Source organism: Lacerta agilis, chromosome 6, assembly GCF_009819535.1.
Source record: "Lacerta agilis isolate rLacAgi1 chromosome 6, rLacAgi1.pri, whole genome shotgun sequence".
Classification (NCBI taxonomy): Eukaryota; Metazoa; Chordata; class Lepidosauria; order Squamata; family Lacertidae; genus Lacerta; species Lacerta agilis.
Window position 1 is genome coordinate 2,839,130 of NC_046317.1, and position 24,177 is coordinate 2,863,306.

At 47.0% G+C, this 24,177-nt stretch overlaps 1 protein-coding gene across 1 annotated transcript; it reads right to left on the reverse strand.

The window, feature by feature from the left end:
* Positions 1–3,831: 3,831 nt before the first annotated feature.
* Positions 3,832–6,125, reverse strand: LOC117047750 (uridine-cytidine kinase 2-like). The gene is made up of 3 exons (XM_033150997.1): positions 5,998–6,125; positions 4,864–4,912; positions 3,832–4,534 (listed from the first exon to the last, which is right to left on the reverse strand). The coding sequence occupies exons 1-3, from the start codon at positions 6,088–6,090 to the stop codon at positions 4,395–4,397; spliced, it is 282 nt and encodes a 93-aa protein (XP_033006888.1). The 5' UTR covers positions 6,091–6,125; the 3' UTR covers positions 3,832–4,394.
* Between the last annotated feature and the right edge of the window lie 18,052 nt (positions 6,126–24,177).

A 24,177-nucleotide genomic window follows, 5' to 3' on the forward strand; every position in this document is an offset into this window, starting at 1 on the left:
CAAGGTACCGTATTGTTCTCACCCCCTGCAATTCATGTCCTTGTTTTGCTTGTATGAATTTCAGCAATTCTCTTGATTGACTGGTATTATCCAAAACAAAATAAAAAAATATTCCTTCCAGTAGCACCTTAGAGACCAACTAAGTTTGTTCCTTGGTATGAGCTTTTGTGTGCATGCACACTTCTTCAGATACTGAAGAATACTGAAGTATTCGGATACAGTGGTACCTCTGGTTACGTACTTAATTCATTCCAGAGGTCCATTCTTAACCTGAAACTGTTCTTAACCTGAAGCACCACTTTAGCTGCCACTGTGCCACCAGAGCACGATTTCTGTTCTTATCCTGAAGCAAAGTTCTTAACCTGAAGCGCTATTTCTGGGTTAGCGGAGTATGTAACCTGAAGCGTATGTAACCCAAGGTACCACTGTACTGAAAAAGTATTCAGTATTCTCCAGATACTGAAGAAGTATCTGAAGAAGTGTTCATGCACATGAAAGCTCATACCAAGAACAAACTTACTTGGTCTTTAAGGTGCTACTGGAAGGAATTTTTTATTTTGTTTTGACTACGGCAGACCAACACGGCTACCTACCTGTAACTGGTATTATCCAAGACTATGTCCCTTAAACTTTCTCCAGCAGTTCCACATGGAACCTGGTCTCTTGCACAGAATCAGGTCAACGAACAATTATGCCTCAAGAATCATAGCTCCAAAGTATGTAAAATTCTCCCTCCCACCCAACCTACGCCATCTCATATTCCTTCATTAAAAGGGGCAAATTCGGTGTTTTAGTTTTGCTTTAGTTTTAGGATTTTGTGAAAGAGCATGAGGGCAGGAGAATGAAGCTGGGCCCCTCATGATGATTTGCACTCACAACACTATTGGGGCAGTCTTTGTAGTAGGGCTTTTTTCAGCCAAAACTCAATGCAGAGCAACTAATAAATCAGAATAAATCTACCACCAATGCACTATTATTGTGTTAATTACAAGCTGCAGAACACACCCTCAATAAAACACCAGTCTGGTGGGGCCCACTGTTCCTAATGTGGTGAAAACTATCATTTGGCAGCATAATAACTACCGGTACCTTATGTTGACACAGCATTTGAGGATGTTAGACCAAGATATCAGGAGTTTGTGCAGTCCAATAGGAATTAACATAGGGAAATTCCCTTAAACTGGAGTTCACACCAATTAAATCTGATTTTTAATACCATAATCTCACTGGGTTTTATCTCACCACAGTACCAGATTTTAGCACCTGAACAAGAATTAAAACAAGTTTTTCCTCTCAAAGTGCATGACCTGACCCAAAGAATCCTGGGAACAGTAGTTTGCTCTGGGTGCCGGCAATTGTAGCTTTGTGGAGGGTTATTTGGGAGAAGTCATGCACTTTAAATGTAAGGTGTGTTGGCAGTCCTGAATGAGATTTGGAGAAAGCTTGGGGTTTTAAGGTGCTAAATTAAATAAGAATGCCTGTATTTATTAGGAAGTCAGTGAGTGTTTGCAAGCATCCTCTGAAGTGTGACCCATTCAAGGAGTTTGTGGTGCCCCCCACAATATAAAGCCCCGCCCAGATTTGCATTCAACTTCCGGGTTACTTAAATCCCAAATGAGTATCTGTGCAAGTATACTGTCTAATTCCAGCCCAACCTCCCCAAACCTGTGCCTTCCAGATTTTTTGGAACTTTCTCACCCAACAGCCCCAGTTAGCCTGCCATGACTAGTTGAGTGGGCAGGAGAAATTGCAGTTGTAGCTCAGAAGACCTGGAGACCAGGCTGGGATAGGCTGGTGTAACTGTTCACTGAGCTCTACGAAATGAGCTTCTCTATGATGTCATTTCCCCTTTTGACTCCTACTTGTGATGGAATCTTTGAGCCGCAACCTCTCCTGTCTCCACACTTTCAACAGTCCTACCAAATATTATGGGACGCGGGTGGCGCTGTGCGTTAAACCACAGAGCCTAGGGCTTGCTGATCAGAAGGTCAGCGGTTTGAATCCCCGCGACGGGGTGAGCTCCCGTTGCTCGGTCCCAGCTCCTGCCCACCTAGCAGTTCAAAAGCACGTCAAAGTGCAAGTAGATAAATAGGTTCCGCTCCGGCGGGAAGGTAAATGGTGTTTCCGTGCGCTGCTCTGGTTCGCCAGAAAGCAGCTTAGTCATGCTGGCCACATGACCTGGAAGCTGTCTGCAGACAAACGCCGGCTCCCTCGGCCTATAAAGCGAGATGAGCGCCGCAACCCCAGAGTTGGACATGACTGGACCTATTGGTCAGGGGTCCCTTTACCTTTACCTTTACCTTATAGTATGTCTAAGTAGGGTCTCCTCTTCCGCCTTTTTCTTCTTCCTGTGCCTTTAACAGCATGGTATAGATTTCCTGGCTGTTCTTAAAGGCACAAGAGCAGAGCCAGTAAAAACGGTGACAGCAGTTTTGTTTTAGTTTACTTGGTTAAAAATCTCTCAGCATTTTTGTGCTCCTGCTTTGCTGGTGCCCCAGTCATGTGCCTAGCCTGCCAGTTGGGTCGTCCAGCACTGGGAAGGAGAAATGCTTTGCTGGCAAAAGAGAGAGATGAAGCATGACCTTTCATCAGAACAATACAAAGCTGACCTAAAAAGGACAGAGCAATCGTAAAACTGTCCGTGGGTTTGAGGCGCCTCCAGGTGGCCCTTCTGCAAACTGACATCCTTTGTGCTTTAAAGATTAGGTGAGAACACAGGGACACCTTGTGCTGGATACATGGCACTGTATTATTTCTAAATTATATTTGCACTATAGGGACAGAACACGTTCAGAGCCATTGGTTGCCACTTCCGGTTTAAATTGGAATTGGTTGTTGCCTATACAGTGATGCTGCTCTGCCCCCAGAGAGAATCGTGCCCCATAGAAGTGGCCACTAGTCTTTGTTGCTTTAATATTTTTCTAGCAAGGCATCTCCAACCATAATTCCTAAGAGCTGCAGATTTCTTTCTGTTTAAAGGAAGGTTTCTAGCCCTCATGGATGTGAAGAATCATTTGAAAACATGCCAGGCAAAAGACCCCAGCATGGAAGCCCCAGCATTATTGTTATTTATTAAATGTATATACTGCTTTTCCACCCAAATGAGTGGCCAGGATGCCCAGGTAATCCAATCAGGAGAAAACAAAACACTCAGATTTCTGCTGGAGAACCGCTCCTTCTCTGACGTATGGATGTATGTATGTTGTATTAGGGGGTGGTCTTGGGCTACACCCCTTCCTTCTGTGATGTATGTATGATGATTCTGGGAGTGGTCTTGGGCTCCAGGGTGGGCAATTGAAAACGTCTATATATTATAAGGGCTTGCGCACCTTTGTTCAAGGTCTCCTCCCCCCTCCTGCGTGTTTTTATTTCATATTTTCTTTTTTCCCCTCCCCCCTTCTTCCCCCCTTCCCCCGAAGGGAGTACTTTGGTAGCATTATCAGAGCTTTGATTTATGTTTTATAATTTATTATTATTATTGATTAAACTTCTTATAATACAATAATAAAGAACATTATATTAGAGTACTTTCGTGTCTCTTATTCATTGGTACAATATATATATATATATATATATATATATTATTAATTTTGCAGTACATTTTAGATTACATTTTGTACATTTATAACAATCCAATCTTATCTGTATAATATAGTAATCTATGTAAAACATATCCATATTCATATACATATACCTATTCATATACATGGTATGTTAATAAATTATCAATTTTTCTTTCCTTATATACTGCCATTTCTTATTTCCATATTGATTTCTCAAAATATATTACACCTCAAGAAAGAAAAGAAAAAAAAACCCACTTCTGGGGCCTCAGTAGAGCAGCCTCCCCCTTGGCTCTCGCAGATCTCAGAGCTGTGTGGCGGCAACTCTGCTAAAAACAAAGGCCTTGCCCTTTCTTCGAGAAAGCTGGTCCGGCGCTGGACCCTGGGCTTCTCCCCCACTTGTCCTCTGCTTAGCAAGCCCAGGTCTGAGCAGTTTGGCCTCTGCCCTGCTGCATCCCCCCAGGACACCTGCTCTTTCAGCACTACACCTGCAGAAAAGCCAAGGGCTGTTTGTTCCAGTTCAGTGCTAACCCACCGGTGGGGGGAGCGGCAGGGTAAATAGAAGTGTGGATGAGCCCAGAGAAAGCAGCCCTCCACAACTCCACTCTGTGTAGCTCCATGCCAAATTCTGTGCTCATGTTCATGTTGGAGTTTGGAGCACAGCCAGCAAAATCTGAGCACGGAAGCAAGAGTCCTCGGCACAGACTCCTCCATCTATCCATCAGACAGAAAAGAAGCCATCGAGCCCAGCAAGTGTGTTTGGACATGGGGCTGTAAATACAGGGCAGGAAGCAAGGGCATTCAGTTCCTAAGGCAGCAGCAGCCCTGAGGTCAATGTGGCCGGCTGCTTGCTTCTGAGTGCTGCTGCAGGCGGGGAGGAGTGTAGCCATTCAGGCAGCTGTTGGACTGGCGCTTGCAGAGGCCTCCGTTCCGAAGGTCCTGGATGTGCTGCACAATCAGATGGGTGGCCACTGGGCAGAGAAGAGGAGGAGTGATTAGAATACAGTCCCATGTTTCCTTCCAAATGCCTCATCGCCCTCCACACATACTCAACATCTCAGCAGCTCTACTCCACACCATGGTCCTCTCTCAACAAATCTATCCTTTTGGGGAAGGGAGGGACCCCAAAAGTCATCTAATCCCACCCCCTGCAATGCAGGAATAAGAAAAGGAATTGTTGCATTCTTTCCAAGGCTGCAGAAAGCCAAATCCTCAGTATTACCCTCTCCAGATTCACATTCTCCAGAAACAGCTGCACAAGTCAAAAGCAAGTGTTGGACGTGGAAGGTCAACTACTCACCAAGATTATCCACGCCCCTTGGGATAAGCACATCCGCATACTTATTAGTCTGCCAGAAAGAGAAAATCACATTACAGGGTGCTGCAGGTGAAATCCAGAGCTGTTACCCATACCCCTTGGAGAGAACCGCTTGAGGATTTTCTCTCCTCAGCTCAAACAGCTGACGAAGGAAGGAATGCTGAAAATACCCCTCCTTGCTCCTCTTTTCCCCTGGCAGAACTGCTGCCAGCTTCCACATTTCACAGCCAAAAAGAGGAGGAGACTTTGTGGCACCTGAAGTACAGGAGGAGAGCCTGCCGGATCGGGCCAAAGGCCCTGTAACAAGTCCAGCACTCACAGTGCCACCCCCCCTCCAGATATATAGAAGAGCCAGAGCATAACTCTCTGCACCTGTCGTTCCCAGAAACTGCAATTCAGAGACATATTGCCTCTGACAGTGGAGACACAACACACACCCTGTGCAGAGTAGCCACTGATAGCCCTTCCCTGAACTGGAGACTTAGAGAAAAGGAATGTGCTCCTTATTGTTGTACATTTCTTGGTATATTTTCGACGACATTCTTATATCAACATACAGTATACCCTTACTACTCTTACCAAACTCGTACTGTTTCTAAGGTCACTCAAATACTGGCACAGTTAGCATGCCCTTACTATATTTCTGGACATATATATACTTTATATTTGTCCCACTTTTCTTCAAATTTTTGTTTGGAATTGCCTCTCAGGCGGTTTGCAAGCTGTGCCATTTCTGCAAACTCCTGTAATTTATTTGGCCACTCGGTTAGCGTCGGGGCTTCTAGATCCTTCCACCCCTTTGCTATCAGGGTCCGCGCTGCTGCCGTAGCATATAAAAATATCTCTCTTAGATTATTTGGAATGTCTTTGTCAAGAATACTTAATAGAAAAGCCTCTAGTTTTTTGGAGAAAGTAATTCCAAACTTTTTTTAGTTCTTTGTAAATTAATCCCCATAATACTTTGATCTTTTTACACTTATGATATAAATCACCATTGTTTCCACCACACCTCCAACAAATGTTCAGTAAACTTTTGTACATCTTTCATAATCTTAAAGGAGTGAGATACCATCTGTGTTGGATCTCTAACATGTTCTCCTTAATGTTGGAACTCACCGTAAACTTCATATTTTCACCTCCTCCTCCTTTTTCATCTCTGGACTGGTGGGTCCAGGTGGCATATTGGGGGGGATAGTTTTCAATCTTCATATTCACCCCAATATTCTGGGGGTATAATCATGGGGAGATTGAGGATGTGATTAAGGGGGGGTAGGGGGCAGATTGCGGAAACATATGAGGAAGGGGGGGATTCAGGGAGGGATTCAGTGGGGTATATGTTTGAGGGAGGGAGGGGGCATATTGCAGGAGGTTATCAGGGGCAAGAGGGCATATGGTGGGAAAGTTTCAGGGTGGCATATTGGGGGAGGGTTTCCGGTGTAGGTAGCAGGAGAAAAAGTGATAAACTTGCCATGGAAGGCAGGATCTACTGTATAGGAAAAGGATGCTAGAAAAGAGCCAAGTCCTTCCTTAGTTCTGGGGGGCAGGAGGGGGGAGAGGCAGGGTCAGTCCCTGGAACCTCCTTGGGGGAGAAACACACATTCAGCCATTATTATTCTTTTGGCCTTCTTTTCTTTTATATCTCTCCAATGTTGAAATTAATACTGTATGCTCTGTGGGGCAGGGACCTGCCTCTCTCTGCCCATTCCATATTCTGCTGAACTCCCTTGGCTATAGCCGGCACTCCGTAAACCAGTAGTTCCAAGAAGATTATTAACAGGGGAGCACATGGCAGCTTGTGATGTATAATATGGTTGCCGTACACCAGGGGTCCCCAAACTAAAGCCCAGGGGCCGGATGTGGCCCCATCGCCTTCTAAATGTGGCCTGCGGACGGTCCGGGAATCAGCGTGTTTTTACATGAGTCGAATGTGTCCTTTTATTTAAAATGCATCTCTCGGTTATTTGTGGGGCATAGGAATTCGTTCATATATTTTTTTAAAAAAAATGGTCCAGCCCCCAAGGTCTGAGGGACAGTGGACCGGCCCCCTGCTCAAAAAGTTTGCTGACCCCTGCCATACGCCATGCATTGCCATACATTGATTGGTACGTTCCGGATTTTCCCAGACATGCCCAGGATCCCTGTGACAGAATTGGCGTCCATGGGGAATTTTGGGAAATCAGTTGTTATGTATTGGGTTTAACACACTTTATGTTGCCAGGCGCGTTCTGACCAATCGCATAAGCCTTGGTAGACGAACGTTCTAGTGGCAAGTAAGCGCAGGCACTGCCAACTGCCAACTGCCAACTGCCAACTGCCAGTTCTTACTGGGGTTTCTAGTGTGTGCGTCCTCTTGTTGCACTGGGTTACGTTCTTGTTTTTCTAGGAGTGAGCTGTTGTCCCTGGACAAATGTTGAATAAACATAGTGGAGGAACTTCGACTGCCTTGGGCTTCTGACTTTTTCTGAACATTTATCACTGGCAACGAGGTTGGGATGCATGAGCTCCCACCGGCTACCAGGGGCCCGAGGCCACACCGCAGAACCACCGCCTGCTGCCTCGCAGTAAACGCCACCTCCCGGCCACGCTGGACCCAGCAAGAAGCCCCGGAAACAAGACAGCGCCTGCCGTGTCTTCGCAACCACCCATAATCGCACAAGCGACTGCCTCAGCTCCGAGGATGGCCACCAGTCATAGTCGGCCACCGCCAGACTTTGATATGAGCCATCCTGCAGAACGGCCACAGTGGCTCCGCCGAATAAGAAGCTGTGCCCGACCACAAGGCTTCACTAGGGAGGCAGACAAGGTGGATGTGCTCCTGACGGTGCTGGGAAGTTCCGCCATCACCCCACTGGAAGGTCTAATGGCACCCAGGGACATAGAGGCCTGCACTTTCGATGAGCTGGCGCAGGCTGTGACAAGACACCTCGCGCCTCAGCCAACTGAGAACCACCGCCGCTACGACTTTGCGCACAGAGAGCAAGCACAAGAGTCAGCGAGTGAATACATCACAGCGCTCCGGGCGATTGCAACGTATTGCCAATTCCCTGACATGGAGGAACAAGCTCTTGAAAGGTTCATCATTGGCGCGCAAGACAGCCATCTCCGCCGCAAGCTGCTGCCAAAAGACGACATCACGATGATGGAAGCAATGAATATGGCCACGGCCTTTGAGAAGGAGAACTCCCATGAAGGAGAACGCACCACATCCAGCGAGGCCGGTCGTCTTCCATAGATTCCCACAATGAGAATGTCCACAAACTTGGGACCGATCCAACCGACACCACCGCTGCCAAACTATGAGCGCATCATCGAACCAGCAATCGTCTGCCGCACCTCGAGGGACCTGCGCAGCTGCAGAGAAAACTATGAGCGTTGGACATGCAGGTTTCGGGACGCCACATGTCGCCGCTGTGGGAAGACTGGGGACATTGGGCGAGTCGGCCACTCCCAGACCTGCGGAGCACGACCCAAGCAATGTGACCACGAGGCCTACGAAGAGGAGGAGTTACAGTCCACCTCTTCAGCCAGGGTACTTCAACTTCCGTCCCCGGGGTCCAATAAGCTTCGGGTGGAACTCAAGATAGAGGGAACCCCGTGTACTATGGCGTTGGATCCTGGCTCCTCCTACTCCATAATATCTGCTAAGACTCTGAAAGAGCTTTGCCTGATGGGGGTCCTCCTCTCCGCCCGGCCCCCATAGTGCTGCGGGACTTCCGGAGAAAGAGAATCCAGCTGAAGAGTATGGGCACCTTCAAGGTCCAGTTTAAGAAGTACACCAAGAATTTGAACCTCATCGTACCTGAAGGCCCATTCACTAGCCTTCCAGGCCTAGCATGGTTGGGGCTGTTAGGCTTAGGCGTTTCAGGGCTTAATCAGATTTCCCCAGGGGCAGAATTGGAATCGATCTTTGCTGGAACCCTGGGCCTGTACAACGGACCCCCAATTTCCCGACTGCTCAACCCCACGGTGCAACCCATCCGCGTCAAGGCCCATAGAGTCCCATTTGTGCTTAAACGCAGGATCGATGAGAGTTTAAGGGGGACATATTCTGGGAGGGTATCAGGGGCAGGGGGGTATATTTGGGGAGAATTTCAAGGGGCAGGGGGCATATTTGGGGAGGGATTCAAGGGGCCAAGAAGCATATTTGCGGAGGGTTTCAGGGGGGAGAGGGGCATATTCCGTGTTGGGCTGAAGAGAGAGGGAGCAGAGGAGTGGGGCAATTTCTGAGGGGGACTCAGCGGGGAGGGGGATATTTTCTGGGAGGATTGCTGGGAGGAAGGGGGCATATTCGGGGAGGATTTCTGGGGGGGGCATATTCGGGGAGGATTTCCGGAGTGAAGGCGACATATTGGGGGAGGATTTGCGGGAGGGAAGGGGGCATATTGGGGGAGGATTTCTGGGGGGAAGGGGGCATGATTTCAGGGGGGTAGGGGACGAATTCGGGTATGATTTCAAGGGGGTAGGGGTGAATTCAGGTATGATTTCAGGGGGTAGGGGGCAAATTCAGGTATGATTTCAGGGGGTAGGGGCGAATTCAGGTATGATTTCAGGAGGGTAGGGGCGAATTCAGGTATGATTTCAGGAGGGTAGGGGCGAATTCAGGTATGATTTCAGGGGGTAGGGGGCATATTTGGGTAGGATTTCCGGGGTGGAAGGGGGCATATTGGGAGAGGATTTCTGGGGGAAAGGGAGCATATTGGGGTATGATTTCAGGGGGGTAGGGGCGAATTCAGGTATGATTTCAGGGGGGTAGGGGGCATATTCGGGCGTGGGCTGAAGGGAGAGGGAGCAGAAGAGTTTGCTCTTCTTTTCCCCTGGCAGAACTGCTGCCAGCTTACTGTTGAAACTCACCGTATTCAGCCCAATGTTCAGGCTTGTGGTTGGAGGGGAGACGGATGATGTGAATGGGGGGCGGAGGGGGCAGGCTGGGGGAAGGATTAGGGGGGGAGGGGGCATTGGGCAGGGACGTTTGAGAGAGGGAGGGGGCAGAATGGGGAGGGATTAAGGGGGAGGGGGCATTGGGCGGGAACGTTTGAGGTTAGGGGGGGAGGGGGCATTGGGCAGGGACGTTTGAGAGAGGGAGGGGGCAGGCTGGGGGAGGGAGTGAGGGGGGGAGGGGGCATTGGGCAGGGACGTTTGAGAGAGGGAGGGGGCAGAATGGGGAGGGATTAAGGGGGAGGGGGCATTGGGCGGGAACGTTTGAGGTTGGGAGGGGGCAGGCTGGGGTAGGGGGCATATTAGGGCGTGGGCTGAAGGGAGAGGTGGACAATTGTGGAGGGGGACTCTGGGGGGAGGGGGATATCCTCAGGATTTGGGGGGCTGGGGGGAGGGGGATATCTTCAGGGAGGGGGGATGGGGGAAGGTGCCGGCAATTCCTTGCTGTATTTTCCTGTGTAAAGCAGAAGGGACAGAGGGGGGAAAACACACCCTTTGATTATTTCACATGACAGGGTGCTGCAGGTGAAATCCATACCCCTTGGAGAGAAGCGCTTAAGGATTTTCTCTCCTGAAAATACCCCTCCTGGCTCCTCTTTTCCCCTGGCAGAACTGCTGCCAGCTTACTGTTGAAACTCATCGTATTCGGCCTAATGTTCCGGCTGGTGGTTGGGGGGGAGACGGATGATGTGAATGGGGGGCGGAGGGGCCAGGCTGGGGGAGGGAGTGAGGGGGGGAGGGGGCATTGGGCAGACACGTTTGAGGTTGGGAGGGGGCAGAATGGGGAGGGATTAAGGGGGAGGGGGCATTGGGCGGGAACGTTTGAGGGAGCAAGGGGGTGGATTGAGGGAAGTTATCAGGGGCAAGGGGGCATATGGTGGGAAAGCTTCAGGGAGGGAGGGGGCACATTGGGGGAGGGGTAGGATTTCAGGGGGTAGGGGGCGAATTCAGGGGTGATTTCAGGGGGTAGGGGGCAAATTCAGGGGTGATTTCAGGGGGGTAGGGGGCATATTCGGGGGTGGGCTGAAGAGTTAAGGAGCAGAAGGGTTGGACAATTGTGGAGGGGGACTCTGGGGGGAGGGGGATATCTTCAGGATTTGGGGGGCTGGGGGAGGGGGATATCCTTAGGGCTGGGGGGAGGGGGATATCTTCTGGGAGGGGGGAGGGGGACATGCTCATGGAGGGTTTCCGGGGGGGGGAGGGGGAAGGTGCTGGCAATTCCTTGCTGTATTTTCCTGTGGAAAGCAGAAGGGACAGAGGGGGGAAAACACACCCTTTGAGTATTTCTGGGGTAAAATCTCTGGAGCTAGAAGCATGCCTGGATCCTGACTTTGCCTATGCCTGCTTCCCGCTTCCCAAATCCAGCCCTGACCATCTCCTGGCATTTTATTTTTATTATCTATACCCTGCCCACCTGGCTGGGTTTCCCCAGCCTCCTTTCTGCCTTGGCTGCTGGTGGGGCAGCAAGAGCGGCCAGCGCAGGCCATCTTCCAGCAGTTGGACTTCACCCCAAAAGGACCTCACTCCTCCATTGTCTCCCGAAACAGCCGGGGCCAGTGAGAGCCTGGGATGTCAGTAAACCCCAAGCACCTGGTTTGTTGTACAGGGCAAATCTCTTAGGAACATCTTTTTTCTAGGGAAACTACAGGTGATGTGTTTCTATGGAAACCAGTAACCTGTGTCCCCTCCCTGCACCACTCAGGATCAACTCACCTGCAGCCCAAGGCTTCTTCTTGGGGGCTCTGCCCCCTGGATGGTCTCAGACTAGGAGAAGACAAAAGCACAAATAGACCTTATTAATATGACCAGGATGTAATTGAAATGAATAAGATTTTGGAGTGTGGAAAACCATCCAAATATCAAATCTAGCACATGGTGCCCCACTTTATCTAAATTATATAATTGGATATGTGAATGATTGGTAATAATTGTATGATATATATTGGTATTGTCATCATGAGACTATTATTGGTCTGCAAATGAAAAGTAATAAAAATTATTATAATTATTTTAAAATCTCCAGTGAAAATAGGGACATCCTAGACCTTGTGGGGGGCCAGACTATATATTTCTTGGGTGGGGGGGAAATGAACGAATTCCTATGCCCCACAAATAACCGAGAGATGCATTTTTAATAAAAGGACACATTCGATTCATGTAAAAACATGCTGATTCCCGGACCGTCCGCGGGCCGCATGTAGAAGGCGACTGGGCCACACCTAGCCCCTTTGTCTTAGTTTGGGGACCCCTGTCCTAGGGAAAATGCTAATTCTGGGGTGATGTGTTTATAATGCCTACCTCCATGTTGGCAGCGTTTGCTCAACTGCCTCAACATTCTTTTTTTCTGAAGCATCGCATTGGACTTCTCTGGCGTCTCCAGGGACACTGGAACCCAGGCCCTGTGACACAAATGGCTGCAAATCCCAGGCAACCAAACGGGGACCCTCCATTTCGTGGGTCAAAGTAAACCTCTCCAGCGGTCTGCTTAACTTTGGCCCACAAGGCCATTTTTCCACCTGGTCCGTGGGAGATGATGAATTGGGCAGGAGTTTGGGATCCATCTTCAGTTAGCTGCATAGACTCAGTATTTCTCCAACTCCACTGATGCCCTCATAGATTTGGGGACAGCACTCCACTGGTTTCTCTTCCTCAGCCTTCGTTGGTTCATTAGTTGAAATGTCAATTTGCTCAGAGCCCCTCCCCTTTAAATAAATAAATAAATTTAACGAAGCTTGCCAAAATATACAAATCAAAATCCAATCTTTGTTGGAAATGTAAGGAGGCGGAGGGTACTGTGATGCACTCATGGTGGGGCTGCGGAAGAGTTGAAAAAATTGGGGGTTGCATTCATGGGCAATTGATAAAGATGCTCAAAATCTCTATTTTATTGAGTATACTGGGCAAGGATATACACAAGACAGGAAAACACTATTTTTATATGCTACTGCCGCAGCAAGGCTCCTACTAGTAGCAAAGAACTGGAAAGGAAATCACATCCCCACAAAAGAAGATTGGCTAATCAAATTAACAGAAACCATCAAAAAACCATTAAGACAAACAAACAAGCCACCAAACCCCGCCATCACAGTTGTTCCCTCCAAGCCTCCTTGCTCAAAGTCTCCACAGGCCTCAAAGGTTGGTGCTAAGGCTCCTGGGATTGCCAGATTCTATTTTCACGTCTTTTTAGGCTCCTTCAGGGCTGCTTTTGCTCCTTTTTGTCCTACTTCAGCGTTTGTGGCTACTTGCGCAATCGCACGTGGCTGAAATGCATGTAAATGTGGAGTTGCCTGTCACTTTCCCAACGACAAGAAATCCGCTTAAAAAGAACTGGATTTGTTGTGCCAGAGCGTTCTCACCATATTTTATGCCTGACAACAAACCCTAACTATTGGATTCTTTGGCCCACTTTGTGCCTGCCAAACAGCCGTTTCATGCTTATGGTAATATTTTGTTCTCTTGTTAATCACGCTGTTTTAAATGTGCGTTTTATATTTGACTTCACTTAGCAATGTGCTTTTTTGTTAACTCTGTGTTAAATATGTATTCTGTAGCTGACCTCCTTTGTAATGTTTTATATTGAAGTCTCTAAGATCATTTTTTAGTTTTCCGTTAATTACGTTGCTTTGACTGTATACTCTACTTTTTACTTTCTTCAGATTGTTTTATTGGGTGTTTTATTGATGTTTCAATATTCTGTAAACTGCTCTGAAATTTTTCTTAAAAATATAAAGCAGGATAGAAATGAAATAAAAATTATTATTATTATTATTATTATTATTATTATTATTACTCAAACCTAAGTGTTGCTTTTATTAAGTAGTGGGTGGACATAGCAGACGACAGAGATTTCTCCAAGCAGCTCTTTATTCTTAAGCTGCAACTGAACTGAACAGGAACAGCTCAGCCGGTCTGCTTTTATAGGCAGCTGGCTGACAACACTGTCACAACAGCAGCCCAGGGTTTCCCGCCTAAATTAACTGATGTGGACCTGAGTGAAAACTATATACACAACACCCCTGGTGGCCTAGGGTGAGAGCTTCAATACAGTGGTACCTCGGGTTACGTACTTAATTGGTTCCGGGGTGTTGTTTGTAACCCGAAAAGTATGTAACCCGAACGGTGATATTGCGCATGCACAAAAGCGTGATATCACGCTTTGCGCATGCACAGACCAAAACCGCACAGAATGCTTCTGCGCATGGGTGGACCCCGCACGCAGAGAAAAACACTTCCGGGTTACGGGAGGACGTAACCCGAAAAAAGTAACCCAAAGCGGACGTAACCCAAGGTACGACTGTACATAACAGATTTCAGTGGGTCTGAGCAGCTAAGACAGCGCCGCAAGAGGATACTGTACACCCGGGGTCAGCAAACCTTTTCACCAGGGGGCCAGTCCACTGTCCCTCAGACCTTGTGGGGGGCCCGACTATATTTTGAAAAAAATATGAACGAATTCCTATGCCCCACAAATGACCCAGTGGTGCATTTTAAATAAAAGGACACACTCTACTCATGTAAAAACACACTGATTCCTGGACCATCCGTGGGCCGGATTGAGTAGGCGATTGGGCCACATCCGGCCCCCAGGCATTAGTTTGGGGACCCCTGCTGTACGCCCTCCTCTTGGAAGAAGGACGGGCTACAGCTCAGTGGAAGAGCTCCTGCCTTGCAGGCACAAAGGTCCCAGGTTCAAGCCACGACAGCTCTGGTAATCAAGAGGACTGGAACCTTACTTTCTTTGTGGAGGAAGGACTGTGGCTCAGCAGCCGGAGCACCTGCTTCTCATACCAAGGATCCCAATTTCAACCCTTGGCAGCTTGTCTGAAAACCTGGAGAGCTGCTGCCAGTCAGTGTAGACAATGCTTAGCTAGATGAATCAACGCTCTTAACATCGTAGAAGTCCTCTATACCCACTTAAATTACCCCTTTATTCAGAAATAATGAGGACTGGAATCTTCCTCCCAAGCACTTGCCTAGACTGCAAAAGGTACCTGCTTCAGTCCCTGCCATTTACAGATAGGGCGGAAAAGACTCCTGGCCTGAAACGCTGGACAGTCGCTGCTGGTCAGTGTGGACAACATTGAGCTAGAAGAACTCAGTTGGCCTGACTTGGGATAAAGCAGTTACAGGTAGGTAGCTGTGTTGGTCTGCCATAGTCAAAACAAAATAAAAAATAAAGAATTCCTTCCAGTAGCACCTTAGAGACCAACTAAGTTACCGGTAACTTTATATATATATATATTTATATTTTTTATTTTGTTTTGGGATGAAGCAATTTGTCACACCCCTACTTATTTTGTTCTTTTATGATGAGGACTAGAATCTGAGATTTTTTTCTTTTTTAGCAAAAGGTCCACAGCTCAGCAGTGGAGTGCATTCTTTGCATGCAGGAGGCCTGGGTTCAATTACTGACAGCAGGGGCGAAGGAAGGATAACCGGCTACATACGGTGCATGTGCATGCGGCACTGGGTGGTTTGCCGATGGCACCGCTCAAGCGCCGTACGGACAGCTGCAGGATCCCACTGCAGCCGCGAGCGGAGGATCCTCCACACACAGCTGCAATGGCCGGGGGTGGCAGGGCGAGCCCCCGCAGGGTGCCTTCTTGTCACCCCCCTCAGAGATGGCACCTGGGGCGGCCGTCCTCTGCCACTGACTGGCAGACAATACAGACCCCCGTGGCCTGGCTGCTGGTCCTATGTTCTTACAGGACAGGAGACACTCTTGCAGGGGCTTCCCATACTTACAGGAGTTGCTCTTTTGCATACATCCTTCAGGAGGAAGGAAGAGAGGCAGTGAATTCCAAAAGAAGGCAGAGGAAGGGCTCCAGTCCAGACCCCGAGGGGCAGTTCTCCCAAGCCCTTGGGCTGTACCTCATAGACGGCAAAGCCGATGGTCTCCTCTATGTCCTTGCCAAACAGCCTCTTCTGCTGCTGGTGCTTCTGCATCAGAGACAGGAGGAAACTCATCGTGGTCCATCTCTTCCAAGCGGATTTTGAACTGGCGGTTAATCCAGAACGTTGCTAAAGGAGAAAGAAAAGGAAGGAAGGAAGGAAGGAGACTGTGGGGTGCAAGGGTTTTGGGGAGATGGCAGTCGAATTCAACAAATGCATATTCTCGCGAGTTAGTAAGTTTAGGGGCAAACGGACACAGAGCTGTATTGCTAGATAGGCAGACTCAGAGCATGGGAATGCAAATGGTAGAGAGAGCTCTGTCTGATGTCATTTCCCGTTTCCAGTAGCAGGAAGAAACGAGAAATAGAAGCCCGTCTTCTTCCTGTCGCTCTCTCTCTCTTTCTTTCTCCAACCTGTAATGAATGTGCATATGGCTGTCCTTGATCCAGCTCAGGCTCATACCTGAAGCTGGTTATGCTGTAAAATGTAAACATTTTACCTGAATAGGTTTTTTTTTAAATAACAACTATTTTTTTAATTTTTCAGTTTTACATCTCAAAATAAACATTTTACATAATACCATGTAACAATTGACTTCCCTCCTTCCCCTTTCATGGTTCATTTTAATTATCTATCATTCCTGCATACTTTATTAAAGTCAATCTAACTGTTTCTCCATTTTTCATTCTGTACCATACTGTTGAATTTATCTAAATGCTACCAGCGTTTTCAGTTGAACGCAATTATTTTCTAAATATTCAGCAAATAAATTCCACTCCTCTTTGAATAAAGATTCTTCTTGCTCTCTTATTCTAGAAGTTAAGCCTGCTGCTTCTGCAAATTCTATCATCTTAAGTTGCCAATCTTTCTTACTAGGGATCTTGCTCACTTTCCATCTATGGGCTAGCAAAATTCAAGCCGCCATGCTTGCGTACATAAATATTTTTTTATGACAAGTGGGAACTTCAGACTGAAGTATTCTTAACTAAAAAGCCTGACTTTTTTGGGAATGTTGTTTTAATAATTTTTTTTAATTCACTGCAGATAATTTCCCAATAGCCCTTAACCTTTTTACAGGTCCACAACATGTGGAAAAATGTTCCTTCTGTTTCTCTGCATTTCCAACACAGATCTGATCCAACTTTGTACATCTTGACCAACCTACTTGGGGCTAAATACTATCTATGCATCATTTTTATATGATTCTCTTTCAAAGTATAACATGCGGTAAATTTCAAGTCATTCTTCCAAAGTTTCTCCCAGAGGTTTAGGTCCATGTTATGCCCTATCAGGGCCGGCGCATCCATTTAGGGGAACTAGGCAATTCAAAGCCTCGAAGGAGGGCTCCGTTTACCTCCCTCGCAGTTTGCTTTGGAGCAGCAGGACTGTGCAGGAGACGCTTAGCTCCTGCCTAGCCCCGCTGCTTTGGGGCAAGCGGCGAGGGAGGGCTCCGTCTGAGCCACTTTCCCTCTGCCCACCCCACAGAGAGCCTAGGAGAAGGGAGGTGCGGTTGCTCCTACGAGAGGTGGCGATGCGATCAGCGCCCCGAAAGTGCTCCTTTTGGGGCGCTCATCCTGCCACCGCCTCTCACAAGAGCAAGCTTCCTTCCCCCCTCTCTCTTTTCCCTCCCTCCTTCCCTCACTCCTCCCTCTCTTTCACCCCTTCCTTCCTTGTCTCTCTTTCTTTCTCCCTCTCACCCCTCCCTCCCCCTTCCCCCTCACTCTTTCTTTCCCTCTCACCCCTTCCTTCTCCCTTCCCTCCCTCCCTCCCTCTTTTACCCCTTCCTTCCTTGTCACTCTCACTCACTCACTCACTCACTCACTCACCCCTTCCTTCCTTCTTCCTCTCTCTCTCTCTCTCTCTCTCTCTCTCTCTCTCTCCCCTTCCTTCCTTCCTTCCTTCCTTCCTTCTCTCTCACCCTTCCTTCCTTCCTTCCTTCAATTGGCGGGGGGGGGGGGGCACCAGAAGGTGATCTTGCCTAGGGCACAAAAAACCCTAGCACCGGCCCTGTGCCCTATATCCATTGCCCAGTGTGTTGCTGACGTTTTGACTAACTCATATTTCATTTCCCATTCTAATAATAAGTTATACATTTTTTACAATAATTTCTCCTTATTCCATAATAATTCTCTTTCAGACTGTGAGCTTTTATCTGGAAACCCATTTTTAAAATCTAATTTAAACATACAGTATCATATATTTGATGATACCATAACCAATCCTTACTTCTTCCATTGCATAGTTCAACTGCTGCCTTTGCCGTGAACCAGTCCAAGACTATTCAGTAAGTAAACACTATTTTTAAGCTTACTTTACAAGTTGTTTCCTGATTCTCTGTTAGGCGTGCCAACAAAGGGGAAGCCAACTTGTTTCATAAGCTGGAATTGCTCAAAAGGGAAGGCTTTGCAGACTAATTTCCAAGCTTCTGTTTTCGCTGCCAAGGATGGGATTTTAAAACTTAAAAAAAAAAAACACCCACAGGAGACTGGCGGGACAAATTGTAATTAAGATATCCTCTCCTACCTACTAAAACCCATCCCACACGACTCACATCATGTACCATGTGAGCTACCTGGGCAGTTCCTGCAGCTGCCAGCTGTGCTCCCCCCGCCGACAGGTTCCGTCATTGAGTGCCATGTTCCGCTTCCGGAACTTGTGCAACTTCAGCGCGTCTGGCATGAGGTTGCAAATCTCAAAGCGGGAGAACTCCCAGAGGAAGTCTTGGAAGGACATCCTAGGACAGTGTTTTTCAACCACTGTTCCGCGGCACACTAGTGTGCCGCGAGATGTTGCCTGGTGTGCCGTGGGAAAAATTGAAAAATTACTTTATATATAGTCAATATAGGCACAGAGTTAAATTTTTTAACATTTTCTAATGGTGGTGTGCCTCGTGATTTTTTTCATGAAACAAGTGTGCCTTTGCCCAAAAAAGGTTGAAAAACACTGTCCTAGGAGAAGGAGACAGGTCGGGAATTCAGAACACGCGCTCGCTCGTTGGTGACGTGCATGCCTCTTTAGAAATGTGATCCCTAAGACAAATGGAAAGGGCACCTACCGTAATCCTCCATCTTCCATTTTAATTCTCAACTGCTGCCCTATAGGTGGATCCACGGCGTTCCACTCCCCAGAGCTGTAAAGAAAAAGAGAATAAAAAGTGGTGCCTTTTACAGAGAGAGATGCCAAAATACAAAATGCAGTGTCTTCTCTTCCCCCCGCTTCTGTCATTTTTATTTAATTTTGTTTTAGATTTTAGAATATTAATTTAAACAGCCTTAAAATATCAGTGACTTCCCCTTCTTCCCTTTCCTTGGTTCATTTTGCATAACATAAATCCCTGCATCTTTTATATAAACTAAACCATTCAGTATTCCATTATTACATCCCTCAAAACTTATTTACACTGCTGGATTTATCTTAATGCTGCCCATGTTTTTAAATATACACAATTCCCCCCCCCCATATATTCAATAAACATTTCCCAATCTTCTTGAAATGTATGTCCTTCCTGTTCACTTATTCTATATGTTAGGTCCGCAAGCTGTGCATATTCCATCAGTTTAAGTTGCCATTCTTCTTTAGCTGGGACTTCGCTCGTTTTCCATTTTTGGGCTAAGAAAACATGGGTCGCAGTTGTTGAATACATAAATAACTTTTTTGTCACCTGGGAATTTCCATCTGAATTATCCCCAACAAAAAGGACTCTGATTTTTTTTTTGGGGGGGGAGAACTTTTAAACATCCCCCGCCCAATTTATTATAAATTATTTCCCAATAGGCCTACTCTTTTACCCTTTTATAGGTCCACCACATATGACAGAACATACCCTCAGTCTTATTGCATCTCTGGAGAAAATGCAGCGTCTTCTCAACCAGCTCATAACAGCCCTGCTGGGTCTGTCGGAAGGCCTACCTGATCAAGCATCCTGTTCCCCAAAGTAGCAAGCCAGAGGGTTACTGGAAGCCCACAAGGAAGACCTGAATGCCACAGCTCACTTTCACTCTCCAGCAACTGATTTCCAGAGGAATACTTCCTCTGATGGCCCTCGCAATTATAGCCAGCGACAGCCTTACCCTCCAAAATATTGCCCAATCCTGTGTCAACTGCTTCTTTATTTCTGTCCAGAATCTCCCATGACTCAGTTTCAATGGAAGGTCTAAAAATGTCTTGCTATCTGGACAGAAAATAATAATAATAATAATAATAATAATAATAATAATAATAATAATAATAATAATAATGAGAGTTTCAGGCAGCAGAAGGCTGGCTGGGCCTCTTCTTGAAATCAATGGAGAGTTTAAACAATATGTGCTTTAATGGGTTGCCTGTAAAATGGGGGGCCCCTTTTCCAGGTTTCCTGAAATCTGAGACAGACAGTTACCGGTATTTGCACTGGTAATAGAATGTCTAAAATGTTCACCTTGCCTTGTGCATGAAAAACACGACAGTTACAAGCTGTAGAATAGAAGCTGGGTCTCCTACCCAGTGAATGAAGTTCAAATGAATGGGGGGGGGGGCAAACTAACAAATGGGAGTTTTTGAAACAATAACTTTCTTTTCCTTGGACATCTCTGACATGGGGTGGGTAAGCTGTCTCCTTCTATAGCGTGTTAACTGATTAAATTTACAGAGCTACGTGGAGTCATTTATTCTGCAGGCACCACTTCAAAAACACTAGATTATATTTGATCTGTGCTCCACAATTGCTAAGAGCCGGAGTTTCTCTCAAAGCAAAGGGGTGAGGAGTCTTGGCCAGACTCCAGATGTTGCTCTGATCAGCCCTAGCAGGAATGGCTAACAGCCAAGGATGGTGGGAGTTCAGCAACATCTGGAGGGCCGAATTTTCTTCACCCTTGCTGTAGCCCTAGTAACTCTCAAAGATTTGTCACCGAAAAATTCACTCTGGTTCCATTTGCCACTTTGCTTGGCAAACTGCTTTGCTTCCTGCACACTCCAAATTTGGGGCACAGGGGCTCTTCTTTTTCAAGCGCTTAAACCTTGTGCCTCCTTCATTTCGGTCTGTGATGGTTAGAAAGCTACACTGGAGAGTCCTGGATTCAAATCCTGGTCCAGCTGCAAAGCTTACTAGATGACCCTGGGCTGGTTCCTGTCTCTCAACCTGACCTTACTTTGCAGAGTTGTCCTGAGGCTACGCCGGGAAGATCGTGTGTGCCACTCTGAGCTCTTTGCAGTGGGATTAAAACAGTATATAGAGAAGAAGACAGGCCTTCTGTCTCCACAGCTCTATGGCCCAAGAGGAGGGGAAGTAGAAGCCCAGATATTCTGATCCCCTTGAAAACAAAGGAAGCTCGCAGACTGTGTGACAGAAGGAGGGAACTTGCTACGGCTGCCCTGGTGACTTTCTCCCCCTTTCACCAGCCCTTTCTGAAGCATGCATGGAAAATTCCCCCAGGGTTTCCTTTCTACTCCAAGCTCCAGTCCAGTCCACGTCCGCCAACGGGCCCCCTGCCCTCGGTAGTTGATCTGTGGGAGCAGAGAGATAATGAGAGATGCCCGTTAGAGATTGTCACAGAGGAAGGAAACAAGGCTGCAGTTGACTTGACCACATTATTCACCCAGCCCTGTTTTCATCAGTCCGAATAGCTTCCCAGTGGCAATGAGTTCCAGGTGGCTTCTGTGGGGAAATGACCAATGCCCCTGTGACTCTGGACAAATAGAAACAACAGAGCACGTGCTTCTCCAGTGCCTATATTATAGAGACATTCGTATTAGCCTCATCTCCCCACTACTCCATAAGTACCCAGGGTGCACAGGGCAATTCTATAACTTCCTGCTGCTTTCAAGATACCAACCCTCCCTGCTACAACATACAATGTTGCCAGGTTCTGCATAGCAGCCTTCAAAATTTGTCAGCAAACGAGATTTAATGAACACCCATCTCAGAGTGCTTTGTAAATTGATAGCCGTAGCCTTTTATATGCTAACCTTTTATGCTCCTCCACATCCGTTTAATAATATTATTTGTACCTTAATAAACAATAAGGTGCTATTATTCAAGGTTGCAAGAAGAAAAACCCATAGAGATGTGGCTGCTGTTAACTGTGGAAGAACCACTTCAGAAGGAACCAGAGCAAATAGACTCAGCAAATAGCTGCAGAGTTCGCAGACTTTAACAACCAGCAGAACATCGTCATGTACTCTATCTGAATTTAGCAGTTAGCGTTCCACTTTCTGCTCCATATTTACTCCTCTGACTCCATACCAGATTGTGGGTCATTGGAATCACCACCAATATTAAAATAATAATAATAATAATAATAATAATAATAATAATAATAATAATAATAATAATAATAATTTATTTATTTATTTATACCCCACCAATCCGGCTGAGTTTCCCCAGCCACTCTGGGCAGCTCCCAATCAAGTGTTAAAAACAGTACAGCATTAAATATTAAAACTTCCCTAAACAGGGCTGCCTTCAAATGTCTTTTAAAAATAGGATAGCTGCTTATTTCCTTGACATCTGATGAGAGGGCGTTCCACAGGGCGGGCGCCATTGCCGAGAAGGCCCTCTGCCTGGTTCCCTGTAACCTCACTTCTCGCAATGGGGGAACCACCAGAAGGCCCTCGGCGCTGGATCTCAGTGTCCGGGCTGAATGATGGGGGGTGGAGACGCTCCTTCAGGTATACAGGACCGAGGCTGTTTAGGGCTTTAAAGGTCAGCACCAACACTTTGAATTGTGCTCAGAAATGCCCTGGGAGCCAATGTAGATCTCTCAGGACCACTGTTATGTGGTGCTGGCAGCCACTCCGTGTCACTAGTCTAGCTGCCGCACTCTGGATTAATTGCAGTTTCTGGGTCACCTTCAAAGGTAGCCCCACGTAGAGCGCATTGCAGTAGTCCAAGCGGGAGATAACCAGAGCATGCACCACTCTGGTGAGACAGTCTGCGGGCAGGTAGGGTCTCAGCCTGCGTACCAGATGGAGCTGGTAGCCTCCCTGGACACAGAATCAACCTGCGCCTCCATGGACAGCTGTGAGTCCAAAATGACTCCCAGGCTGCGCATCTGGTCCTTCAGGGGCACAGTTACCCCATTCAGGACCAGGGAGTCTGTTGTAAGAGAGAATTACCAAGAGGAAAGAAGAAAGAATCCATGGCCAGAGAGGGGAATTACAGGTAGGCACTCTCAAACCCCCACTGGCACTCAAGTCTACGTGACAGTGTTGACAGCCCCAGCTCCCCGCTGGGAGAACAATGAATCGAAACCTCACACCTTATCTCACACTTGTGAAACTTACAGTGTAACAGATCAAGCAAGGCATTTCCGAATGCAGTTTTTAAAAAATCATTAATTTCACCAATTCACCCCCTTCCACTGCAAAACCGCACCTTGAGCGGAAATTCACGTACGCAGAGGGAAGCGCTTCAAAGGACAACCTCTGGGCAGATGCCTTCCTCTGGACCCATCCAGGTGCCAGAATATGCAAGCCAAGTTTCTATTGTCCCCTCTAGAAGTACCTAGAATGTGCTACATCTCCTTCCATACCCCTCCCATGCATCCCCCTCTGTGTTATGGAATACATCTAAATGATTCCCCCATAATTGCCCATACCTTTTCCCGCCTCTTTTATCTTTTGCAATCTACTGCCTCAGGAAAACTCTGCAAGATTGTCATATGTCTCAACCCCCTCCCCTTCTACTAAAACAGATGCCATTTTTCTTTCCACAACCACTGTTGCTGTACAATTGTATCCTGAATGCTACCTAGAGATCTTGTTACTCTGTAAATGTTGTTTCAAGACGTGACCTCTTGTTGCCTGTCTGTAAAATGTTTGTTTCAATCCCTAATGTGTATCCAATTGTATTCTTGTAATGTCCTTTCCTAAATGTGTGCTTCCCCCTGCAAATAGAAGAATTCCGGTTTTGTTTTGTTTTACCTCCCCTTCCTTATATTCAATGATCCTGGCCCGCTGTTGACAGATGTCAAACTTTTCTAGCATCCTGAGTTGTCAACCTTCCCTATACCACACCGCCACCTACTGGGTCTATAAGATAACGGCAGAAATACACATAAATACAACTGTCAAACCCCATTTTATTGACCAAGGAACTTTGCATTAAAGACTGGTAAGAATGCAAGATAAGGTGTGGCGCCCCAGTAGATCTGCATTCCTTCCTGAAGATGAAACAAATCAAAGAATTGCCAGCCAAACCCCAGGACAGGAAAAATCACCTAGCACCCTTTGTATCCAGCTCCGGACTTGAAAAACATCCCCATTTAGCTTATGTTAATCTTGTTTACACCTTTTCTGTAATTCTGTTGCTCCATTGGGAATGAAAGTGAATATAAGTCCAAGTTGCCCATTGTTCCAGGTTCTCACTCCATCTTTCCTTGCAAGCTGGGAACCCTGCGGCAGCCGCTCTCTTTCCTCCTTATGTGTGGGTTCATTTTTAGTAAGGATCATGCTTTGCTTTTGAATTTTCCTCTTATTTTTCCCTACCAGTAG

Coding starts and splice junctions, on each gene's coding strand:
- LOC117047750 (XM_033150997.1), bottom strand. CDS start 6,090: ATGAAGATTGAAAACTATCCCCCCCAATATGCCACCTGGACCCACCAG. Junction 4,913..5,997: donor GTGAAAATATGAAGTTTACG/GTGAGTTCCAAC, acceptor TCTTTCTGGCAG/ACTAATAAGTATGCGGATGT. Junction 4,535..4,863: donor AAGGGGCGTGGATAATCTTG/GTGAGTAGTTGA, acceptor TTCTCTGCCCAG/TGGCCACCCATCTGATTGTG.